Genomic DNA, 11,961 nt, shown 5'->3' on the forward strand with positions numbered 1-11,961 from the left:
CATTTGACAATACTATTTTTAATCCTCTTATGCCATTTTATCAAAATTATGTATTTAAATCTTTTTAAATAATAAATTTTAAAATTAATTATTTCTAATAAATATAAAAATATACAATTAAAATTTGTGTAAAAATATTTTATACCGTAGAATTAAATTCTTTTAATAATACAATCAATTACATGTATTATTAGAGTAAAATGTTTTATATAATCCACCCTTTACTACAGTAGTAACAGTTTTCTTGTGAGCTTGTAAATAACTAATGATAAAGCTCTAATAAAATTTTCTAGCTATATCCAATAATGGTACCATTCTCACGAAAATGTTGTAGAAAAAAAAATATAATTAAACAATTATATAAAATATTTTAAAAATTAAAATTAAATTAGACAGTGTGACCAGAAATCCAGAATTATTAAGACATGCATATAATTAAACTAATTATGTATAAAGACAAAGGAAGTTGTATGCAGGAGGTATGTACAGTACAGCAGCACCGTGATTGTATATAAAAGCAAGTGAAGGCATTAAAATGTAACATGTAAATGGGAGGGAGGTTCATGAAACAACTACACCAGGTCCAGGTTTGTTATCCATAACCAAGATACTCCTATTTATATAATATGATCCAATTCTCTCATCATACTATAACGGCTATCATCAATTAGGGTATATAGGCCAATTAAGGAGGAGCAAGTAAAACTTGCAGGCATAACCGCTGTATGATCTCAATGAATATATAATATAATATTATTAGTTTCCCCATATATACTACTTATTAAGCTACTATGCATGGTATCTATACTATTATGTATGTATGTATGTATGTATGTATGTATGTATGTATAATAAGAGCTGGCATGACATTATCTAATTCAGCCATGAGGATAGTTTAATAGGTGGTGTGGTGTCCCAGAAGAAATATGAAGGTAGGTAGAGAGAGTAATATATAGTATGCGAATAATAAAGGGCATGGTACAGTTAGAGGGTAGATTGAAAGTGGGGATCACAATAATAATAGTAATAATAAGGCAATGATGAAAGACCCAAGACTTGCATTGAGACTTGCTTCTATGTCTCTGTACTATGTCACTATGCTGTGTGCTTTTGAATACTCATTTTGTCTTGTTCCTTCTCATCTCCATGCAACGCCTCCTCCTACAAAGTAACGCCTCGGTTGCTCCACCGTACCACCACCACAACCACCACCACATAATAAATTTCCAATGTGTTTCTGACTTTATTACCTGGAAACAAACAAATAATGCTTGGACAGTACTAGTATAGTGGACTTTATTTTATCCTTTAATTTATTTTGTTTTTTATAATTCAAGTCACACATGCAAAAAACTAAAAACAGGTTAATGTAGTGTTAAATTTATTTCTCTTCCGTTAATAAGATGACATGGATATATAGATTTAATTAAGGTCGGTGTAGATGAACGAATATGGTAAATAATATTTCAACGCAATAGGGAACGCTTTGCTTTGGTTATGTTTGTGGTATGTTTGTTTATTTTATTTTATAATAATATACATGTCGTGATGATGTAAGTTATTAGTGTAAAGTAAACACCGTTTTGCATAACCTAATTTTGGAACATGAGTGGTAACTAAAAAGCACCATTATTAGTGTGAGTCAGTGCTTTTTTTCTCTCTCTTTCATTCATTGACTCACACATGTGTGTATATATAAAGAAGCAAAGAGTGGGTTAGGGTTTAGAGAGGATGAGTTGGTGGTTGAGGGGAATGATGGCTGGCTCGAGGCTTCAATTTGGTTTGGGCTTCGGACCAGGCTTCATTCCTCTCAAACTAACTAAACTCCATCATTATATTCTTCTTTTTCTTCTTCTTCTTCATGAGGGAGGTGGTGGCTGCTTCTGCTGCAAAGGTTAAGGTTGAGAGGAATGTTGTCTGGCTCGAGAGGTCTTATTAGCTTCATGAATTGTTTGATTTGATGATGATTAGTCAAAGTGACTAATAATCTCGGACCAGGCTTCATTCCCCCCATCCAACCTTTGCTATATGCTTCTGCTTCTGCTTGCTTCCACTTTCTTTTTAATGTTAAGTTCCTCTTTTGCAACCTCCAAGTTTTCCAAATTAATTATAATGGAAAATAAAATGAACTGGCAAGTGAGCCAAAACAATGCACATCAAGGCAGAACAAGTTGAAAGGTAGCTCAGACTTTATTTTCCATTATTGTTCTAATAATGATGATAGATATCTATCACTACTGCTTCTGTAAGTTATGCTTCAAGATTGCAGCAGTGAATTATTATTTTAAGGTTCCTGGAGCATGCTTTTCTTTTCTTGTCCTTCTTAACTAATGGATTTTTAGCATGGTTTAATTTCAAGCAATTGAGAAAGTACAGCTTAACATACATGATGGTTTTATTAGTCGAACTTATTAGATTTAGATATAACTAAGCTGAAATCACCCAAACTGAAAGAGAGACAAGTAATCAAGTATATGCTTAAAATGTGTCTTGTTTTTCTGCTATATATGTATGTATGTTAATTCATGATTAAGATAGATATATAAAAATGTGAAATAGGAGTAGTAGCTTTGTCTCCGGGCCCCGAGGAATGTTTAGCTTATTTCACGTGGACAAGAAAGCCACTGAAGCCATCAACAGTATCCTAACATATATACATACATCAGATGTGAAATTCTTTCTTTTTCTAATCTATCTTCCTTTTCTACCACTAGCTATATAGCTAATAGCTTCTATATACCTGCTGACTTCCAAGTCCTTTCACCTTTATTTGCTTGTTTAGCTTTTTAACCCGTTTTTCAGGCTCTTCTGCATCGTGAAAACTATAGTGATTTGAAGGGAACCTGCTTACATACATTCAACTGCCAAAGAAAAAAGGCCTCATTTTCATCAATCTGAATGCAATGTACTTCAGGTAAATTAAAGAGATACCCACCCCGTAAAGCACCAACTAGCTAGCTAGCTAGTAATACTAATACGCTTCTTCATTCATATATCCTTTATTAACTACATTATTATTATTATTGTTGTTATGATATCCAATATCCATAGAGATATAATTAAATAAATATGATGTGAGGTCACTTGTTTAGTTTAAAGTTAATGTAGTACTGGATTTATTATTGTAGCTTGTTGTGCAGCCAAAATGGCAGTGAGGAGTATTAATTTAATTGATGATGCCCTAGTTGCTGCAGAGGCATATCTATTAAGGAAATTGATGAGTTATGAATGAAAGAAATTAAAGAAAGAGATGAGAGATAGATCAGATGTGCTGGAACGGTTAACGAGAAGAAGAAGAAGAAGAAGCAATGGATTCTATCAATGACATAGATGTAGCAGAAGATGCATCTAAGATCACTGACTCAAGAGGTCGATGCATGATGATGCAAAACTAAACATGGAAAGAAGAGAAAGAGACGAGACATCATGGTTTTCTTTCTCTTCTCTTCTCTTCTTTTCTAAGTATATATGTAAGAAGGTGTATTTTAGTGTAATGTAATAATGGAGCTTTTAAAGTTGTTGAAAATTCAGGAGCCATCTTCGGAAACAGCTTCGATCAGCAATATCAACTTCTTCCTCCACCTTTTCATCTTTTGGCATTTCGATTTTCGAAAGAGAGAGAGAGAGAGAGAGAGAGAGAGTGAATTAATGCAGAGACTATCTGACGTTTTCTTCTTCTTGGGAAACGAAACTCATGAGTTCAGAGGAAGAAGACGCGGTAGCTCTTAGCTAATGTCGCAAGTGATGATGCTCATCTCACAAATAATCAAACTACATTAGTTAACAAATTCGGTATAACAAGCTTAGAATAGTAATACTATTTTTTTTTTCAGAAAAAATTGTTTAGACTATCACGCCTTAATTTATATTTTCCATGCTACCTTCGGTCTTCATATTTCGAAAATCGTGACTTGTATCTTCATGCCTTTTCTGTTTGTACTTTTTATTATTAGATATTTCAGTAAGTAATAATATATATTTATGTAGTAGGCCATACTCAAATGCATTACGACTCCCTGAAATTATTTTGCACCTTATTTTCTTCTGTTGTGTTTGACGTTATATTTTTGCTTCTAAACAAAACTGCTGCTTCTTTCAATGTAATTGGATTCTTGACTTCCAAGCAAAATTAGTTATATTGTTATTACATTTTTTTTTGAAAGAAATTTGATGCTATCATGTAATCCTTTCCGACTATGTAAGATATAATGTATGGTAAAGAAAACAAAACGTGTTCTAGAAAAAACTTTATATATCACACACAAGAGACAAAGGTAGACTCCAGAGACCAGTGAATAAGCAAACCAGTTTGTTATGTTGTTTCATGCAATGTTTTTGATTTTGATGGAACATAGAAATTAAAGGAAGGACCAATAACGATCGACCAATTCAAGATTAATAAACGCGTTAGGTCGACGTTTGCATGGCACATGATGACATGATACAGATGCGTAGTTATTAGTTTGGCTTAAACTTTGAGGTTGCAGTAATAAAATATAATCTCTCACCATTAATTGTTATAAGTAGAAGAATAAAAAAAAAAAAAAACATAAAAGTTATGAATCACATTTTTTTTAAATTTTTTTCAACAATTAAAATGATCCATTCCCTGAAGATTTATATGCATTTGTGGATGAAAAAAAAGAAGAAGGAATGAGAGAAATAATAATTTAAAGTTAACTTATTTAACCTAATATTTATAATATCTAAAATTACATATTTATTACATTTAATATTATCTATTTATTTTAGATATAATTAATAAATATAAAATAAAATAATTTTGGATTGATTTTTTTGTCACTCACATTTTTTAAAAAAAGGACATTGATATCACTGTGGCCCACAGAACATGCCTCCAATAAATATTAATAAAAGATCACACGATTCCTGAGCCGTGACTAATTAATTACTTGAGCTTCTGCAACTTAGAAACGAAGAACTTCGTTCCAATTCGAACATGTGTTTGCCCCCTTAACAAATCGACAGAATGACAGCTACGCCGAGTTAACGCCACTTGATGAATGTGAACCGCAAGAAGGATTTAAGGGCATCATTATGAACCATACGTGTAATAATAACTTCGGTCGTAAGAGCAATTTATTGTTTTAACAGTGTGATTCCATTTTAAAATGCTAGTAGACTAGTAATACTTAATTATCATATCATAGTTTTAATCAACGGTAATGTTACGTTCATCAAAGAAAAACTATTGTCAACAAATGCACGATTCTTGTTTAGAAGTTAATGAGAGGACCTAGCAAATCAACGTTAAAGGCCGAAAAAATTAGAGGGGGGCCTTTCTGGCTTGAAGATATGTTACACTGGGTTAGAAATATACACAGCTTGATGTGTAGAAGCAACACAAGGGGGAAACAAAAATAAGAAATAACCAAGCCGCCGTACAATTTTCACTCTCGTCTATTAGCTGCTGCTTTGTGGAACTATATCATTTCTCTGTATCTCTGATAGTTACCAAAAATTGCTCCCATAATAAAGGGATTAAAGGGTGGGAAAATACCCATTTTATGGGTAACCACATCAACATGGTGAATTAAGAAAGACTGATGGCCATGTCCTGGAGAATAACTTTCTTTTGAGATGCATTGATAATGCCCTTGCACTCGGCATCTAGTAACACCTCCGTCATAATTGCAGCTGCATGCCCTTTCGGGTCATCTTCTGATGTCCTCCTCACCATGAATACCTGAATATAGCAAAATGAAATCCCATGATTTCCACCATCATACAAAAGTTAATAATTCGATCAGTTTAACTAATCAATCTTCTAGGGAAGTCTTCATCAATACCAATTCTTTCAAATAGGGTGGAATTGGGAGGATGCTCATAATTACATCTACTCTTTAACACTTACAGTGCTTAACTTGTGCATAATCACAATCTTGTTTTAATCTGCATGTGTTACACTTGCTAGTATTCTTAACTATTGCAGTAGGTATTACAATTTACAAATAGCAGAATGTTAATATAGCCTCCTATCAGGCCTAATAATCTTTCTGATTCAAAATCTCGCTTAGGGAATGTGACATGTTATGTAATTTACTAGTGAGTGAAATTTTAAGTTACAAGGATCTTTCAGCAATCGGCATACCAATTAGGTGGATTTATAATTTCTTGCAAGTAGTAAGCCCCTCTCTCCTTTCTTTATTTCCCATGTGAATATAATGCAAACGATTATCTAAATTTTGATTTCTTTCATGAATGACTGGATGAGTTATCACTGGTTTAAACCTAGAAGACTGCGCAGGGTTTATGAGAAAAATGGAGCCACTCAATGTTAACCAGCGGAAGTACTTTCCAAACCCACATATAGGAGGTGTAACATTTAGTAGAAGGATGTGAGAGTAAATTTACTACAAAAATCCTAAAGCGTGCAATTACCTGATCATGATGTGTTATATCTAACGAGCCAGGTTGTAGGATAAATGGTTCCCCGTCAATTTGAACTGGGAAAGGACTTGAAGAGTGTATCTTAATGACTTTACCTTGAGCTAGCCTTCTTGCTTGTGAAAGTCCGACCTATACAACAAATCAATCATTACTATTTAGTAGTTTAACATACATTTGAAAATTTATCTTCCATACATTGCAGAAAATATAAGCATGAAATAATTGTAAAAAGACATGAACCACTTAATTACAATTGTTTTCTTATATCTAGATGTCATTTTTAAGACAAGGATTCATAAAATAAAAGTTATATAAAAAGAAAGAAAGGTTTGTACAATAATGAAGCAATTCATAATTTAAGGATAGTAATAAACTAATAATGGCAAAAACAATTATATAGTGACAATAAACATTTATTTAAGAACAAATTAGATTATCAAATGGAGAAAGATGATATAGTGACAATAAACATTTATTTAAGAACAAATTAGATTATCAAATGGAGAAAGATGATAGACTATAATGAACATGAATAAAAACTTCAATTCAATGGATTGAAGTTTTGACTAAAGAAGAATGAGCACGATAACTAGCTTTTTAATGAGTAAAATCTGTGTACATAACTATATTATTAATGATACCTAAATGCATTCACGACATTATTTTATACGTATATGAAAATATGTTCATATAATTTTTTTTTTTAAACAGACAACAGTAAAATAGCTTTATTTATAAGTATGCTTATGTAAATGTATCATCATAAAGACTTGATTTATATTTAAGCGGGGAAAATAAAGGTCGTTAGATTATACCAGACCTGAAGTTTGCCTAGGTGCCATGCCCCACAAACAGATACCACCTCAAGCATTTTGTCATGCATGGATTGAAGACTAAAATCATCATCATGCTCAGTATCATTTTGCCAAAGATCTACTCCACCCATGTAGCTCCCAATATTAAGCACGATTAAGCCCTCTGCATCCTGCATGAAGAAGAATTAATAAATGACGATTTACATATAAATTTGGACAATATTCTTAACGTTAATTAATGACTTAAATGTGAAAATAAGTCTTAGTATCAGTAATTCACCTTAGGAATCTCAATGTCTATACCATCAACTTCAAGCCATACTTGCCATGGCAAGTCAGCACATGTTCGGTCCATAATATCTCTTGCTCCTTCTTTGGCATATCTCAATTTATTAACAAACTGAAAATATATAGACATTATGAAGGTTAAAAACCTGGAAAAATTAACAAAAATATAGCCAAGATTTTTAATGAAGAAGGGCTAGCATGAAACATATAATTTATTGAAATTCTTGAGCTAAAGCTTATCGATGTAGTGGTATGCACCAGCACTATAATTTTATTGTTGAATCTCTAAAATGGTAGGTTAAAGAAGGTGCGCTTAAACCAAACTAGACATTGTCATGCATGGTCTAACATGAACAAATATTTCAATTTGATAAATTACTATCAAGGATGGAAGAATATGTTCCGGTAAAAATAAAAGAGGAAGAGGAAATATCTACCAGACTGGAAAACTTTTCTGGATTTATCTGTCTTGTAACATGAAATTCATATGCAACCTTTGCATCACATCCAATCCCTATAAAAATCAGTTCACAGATGTCAGTTACTTACAGAATCGCCCTAGACAGTATTTGTTGCGGAGATATACCTAGATAGTTCATCATAGATTTAGTTTTCACTTTGTTTGGGTTTCCCTCAGAGTTCTCTTCTGTAATTTTAACTTCCCAGCGATCCAGCATGGTTACTGCTGCAATGTTAATGTCATTCAGAAGAGTGGTCAACCCACCCTGTCCATCAAGTGCAGAGAAGCCTCTTCCCCAATTCAGTACCCTGGACAAATCATTTCCAGTTCCAAGTGGAAGTATTGCAACAGGAGGAGGTGACTCAAAATTCAGTCTTGCTATAGACTCAAGGACCCATGCAACAGTGCCATCCCCACCACATACTAACACTCTAAAATATCGCACACTTTTAAACATTTCCAGTCCCACCTCAGGACCTTGAGAAGCACTCAATTCAAATATCTACAGGAGAAAAATAGCCAAACCAGAAACATCCAATGAGACAAAGATATGAAATGAGAAACATGAAATCTATATCCAGACTAGCATTGTTAGTTTACTAGTTTACAGAAGATTGGAAGAAAGAAGACATCAATAATTAGCATGATTGGAGTTTTTAAGTAGGATTTAGTGAGATGTTAATCTTTATAATACAGATATCATATATTTTTACACAGTGCATAAAAAAAAAAAAGAACAAGGGATTGATAGGAACCCATATTTGATCAAGCAAACTGGAAGATAGCAATAATAGAAAACATAAAATGTTTTTCCAGGTTCATTTGTATTGAGTTATTCTGCTTAATGCTATTAAGCTAAAAAGCTTAAAAACCTTGTATCTATTCATTTTATTAGCTTGTCAGCAATTTTAAAGAGCAAGAAATACTTAAAACAGCAGCAAAGTATATGCTCTGCTTTAAACCTTTATGAACAGATACATTAAGAAATATGCTCTAAAGTCTACCTATGAAATCAGGAATTTTATGAATTCAACAGACAGCCACAATGTAATTAATTGGGGAAAAAGAAATTTTAGTGTCTATAATTTATTCATGGCACTATGAAGGGCAACAACCAACAAGGGTTGAATAAAGAAATTTCAACCAATGATCAAACAAACTCCCAAAGCATAACCATATAATCCATGACGACACTGAAGAAGACCTAAAAATATATCTCTAACAGGCTTTATGACAGAAGTCAGAGCTTTGACAAAAGGCAATAGCATATTTGTTTATCAAAGAATAATGTAATCACCTGAATAGGATTTAGTAGCATGTTCAATCTCCTTTGAAGAGAAGGCCCAAGCTGCCCACCACTCCTGGCATTAATGAAGACCAAAAGTGGCCTTGCATCGGATGGCAAATCAACCAATGTGTATTTCTTGATTGGATTAGGATTTACTAGAACTCTACCATTGTTCATGCGACGGAAGTCAAAGAGCATCTCATCACCAGACAGGTCCCAATCCTCTATACCATTCAATACATAGTCAAACAATATTGCATCAGTGACCGAGGGGTCACGTGGCTTGCTATTATTACGCGAACTACCTCCATGCTTATTATTGCGATTACGCCGTTTTCTCATCTGACCACGAACGGAAGAGGTTATAATAGAACTCAGTTTTTCTCCTTTTGGATCTTCATCAACTTCTTTGACATAGAGAGGAGAGAGGATAAGTCGCCTCAAAGGACCCAAATCACAAATATCACCAGAATCTTTGACCAATTTATTATGACATTTGACATGAATGAGGCGCTGACACCAGCGACAATGCCACGTAGGGGAAGATTTGACAAATGGAACACCACATGGTTCATCACAGTAAAAACAAAAGGCAGACATCTCATGATATTCATCTGCATTAACCCATCTTTCAGACCAGTGGTGTCGAATGTGGCTAAAACCAGATTGAGCCACACATTTACAATCCTTTGCTGCAAATTGAGAACAGATGAAATGGGCTGCGACACCACAAACAGAGCAACGATGGATAGGAGAACGTTGTGTCATTGTTGTTGTACCTAAGCTATGAGAAGGCCACAGAGAAGTCAAGCAGAAGCAGCAAGTGGATGGCTGCTCCCTGAGAGTAAAATCTTCAACCCACAAGTGCTCTGACAAAGGTACTTTAAACTTCTTCCAAACTTTCTTCTTTGCTCTGGCTGCAGCTTTAATCCATTTCAGGGATGATCTTCTCTGCCACTTGAGAATGCCATATATGACAGCCAAAATTCCAAATGATCCAGTAATCAGCCATCCAAGAATAGATGCCCCAGAAGCATCCAGGCTAGTGAAAAGCCTCAAAAAGGAAATCCCCAAATCTATCATGGTGGAACTTATGAACTATTGTCTGATGTCTCCAACGATCCAATTCAAATCAGAAAACACAGGATTTATGTGCACAGAGCCTGGACAGTTTCTCATACAAATACCAACCATTACTACAGAATCATACACAAATGAACCTTATCTCACTGACAACAACAACTAGTCAGAAAATCTAGAATAATTGAGTATGGGCAGCAAAAGTTGATCGGCAGGTCGTAGGGCAGATAAATATAAATCAGAACATGATAGTCGCTTCTTCCAGAAAATCATTGGTCCGAGAGACCCACAGGTAGTTCAAAAGCTTAGTTCAGTGTGAAAACAAAGTAACAAACAACAAAAATAAAAGAAATAAAGTATTCAAGAATAATACAAAAGGGAAAAAAAAAAAGAAAAAGAAAAAATTGAATAGTCAGGGAGGACACATGAACAAACCAAATAAAATCATAGCAAGTAAGCTAAGTCTAATTGGAAATCATAATGCTTTCGCTTTCACTTACACCACTTCCCTGCTCCTTAATCATATGCAAAACCAAAAGGCAGAAGCCATTAATTCCAAAGAAAAACTAGCTTCACAATTAAGAAAGTAAAAGAATAATAATAATAATAATAATAAAATAGAAAAAGAAAGCATAGGGCAATAAATTGTCGAATGTGTGACGTTAAAGTGGTAAAGTGAATTTAGAAAACAAAGAAGAAAGTAACATAAAAAATGGAGATGAAGAAAAATTACGGTATAATTAGCGAGAATGGAAATGCAGCAGCAAAGGATCGAATCTAGAGATTGAGAAATTGAAGGAACTGAGAAAGACATTCGATCTACGTAACAGAATGAATAAATCAGAGAAGATATATATAACGTTGATATCAAAATTCACAAACCTGAGAAGGTGTGAAAGAGACGACAGAATATTAATATATACGATTCGGTCACGTGAATCTACGAACGAAGAAGAGGGAGAGAGGAAAGGACAATGGGGAATGAACTCTCCTTTTCCCCCTTCTCTTCTTCTTCTCCTTTCTGTTGCTCCGAATTCAGACGTCTGCATCGATTAAATCGAACTTCCTCAACATGCATTCCAATTACTCACACCTCATTCATTTATTCTTTATGTTTGTTTATTTATTTGCGTTATTTTTCATTTCAAAAATTTAAATAATGTTTATTTTTTATTTATATTTAATTTGAAGACTTGAAGTCCCTTTACTTATATGGGAAGTAAGATTATATATATATATATACTTTCACTCATAACATAATTTTAACAATATATTGTAAATAAGGAATAATAATTAATACCAATATCTCGATCATTTATTTTTAAGGATATCATCTTAATGTTTTAGAATTTATATATTACCAACCTGTGCTAATATCTTATTAACAATGAAAATATATAATCCTATTAGATACATAGATACAAATTAAACAAAAGTAATATCAATAACAAAATAACATTTAATAAATTAATAATAAATATTAATATTCACAATATGATCGAATAATATGAGCTTGTATTATAATCCAGAAGCCTGAATATAATACAAAGAAGCTTATTTAATATACAAAGAATGCAATGAAAACTTTAAATGTATTTCAAATGATGAGAAATTGTGTG

General features: G+C 33.2%; 1 protein-coding gene and 1 long non-coding RNA gene across 4 annotated transcripts; one reads left to right on the forward strand and one right to left on the reverse strand.

Moving 5' to 3' along the window:
* The first annotated feature begins 602 nt into the window (after window positions 1-602).
* Window positions 603-3,581, forward strand: LOC107480164 (uncharacterized). The gene is made up of 3 exons (XR_008006970.1): window positions 603-2,178; window positions 2,803-2,914; window positions 3,129-3,581. It is a non-coding gene; the product is annotated as an uncharacterized LOC107480164 (long non-coding RNA).
* Window positions 3,582-5,139: 1,558 nt separating this feature from the next.
* Window positions 5,140-11,427, reverse strand: LOC107480163 (diacylglycerol kinase 2). Of its 3 annotated transcripts, XM_021138793.2 has the most exons (9): window positions 11,225-11,427; window positions 11,076-11,119; window positions 9,272-10,425; window positions 8,101-8,476; window positions 7,952-8,028; window positions 7,507-7,626; window positions 7,232-7,396; window positions 6,403-6,540; window positions 5,140-5,707 (listed from the first exon to the last, which is right to left on the reverse strand). In XM_021138793.2, exons 3-9 carry the CDS (start codon window positions 10,343-10,345, stop codon window positions 5,555-5,557), a joined length of 2,103 nt encoding a protein of 700 aa, XP_020994452.1. In that variant the 5' UTR covers window positions 10,346-10,425; window positions 11,076-11,119; window positions 11,225-11,427; the 3' UTR covers window positions 5,140-5,554. The 3 variants fall into 3 exon arrangements, with proteins under 3 accessions (XP_020994452.1, XP_015955793.1, XP_052115599.1); XM_016100307.3 differs by lacking the exon at window positions 11,076-11,119; XM_052259639.1 differs by lacking the exons at window positions 11,076-11,119; window positions 11,225-11,427 and adding an exon at window positions 10,843-11,055.
* Window positions 11,428-11,961: the final 534 nt, after the last annotated feature.

This window comes from Arachis duranensis, chromosome 3, assembly GCF_000817695.3.
Source record: "Arachis duranensis cultivar V14167 chromosome 3, aradu.V14167.gnm2.J7QH, whole genome shotgun sequence".
Taxonomy (NCBI): Eukaryota; Viridiplantae; Streptophyta; class Magnoliopsida; order Fabales; family Fabaceae; genus Arachis; species Arachis duranensis.

Excerpts from the sequence above, each read along its gene's own strand:
- LOC107480163 (XM_016100307.3), bottom strand. The coding sequence starts at position 10,345 with ATGATAGATTTGGGGATTTCCTTTTTGAGGCTTTTCACTAGCCTGGAT. Across the intron at positions 6,541-7,231 it reads GGCACCTAGGCAAACTTCAG|GTCGGACTTTCACAAGCAAG; the intron begins GTCTGGTATAAT and ends TTTGTTGTATAG. Across the intron at positions 5,708-6,402 it reads ATATAACACATCATGATCAG|GTATTCATGGTGAGGAGGAC; the intron begins GTAATTGCACGC and ends TGCTATATTCAG.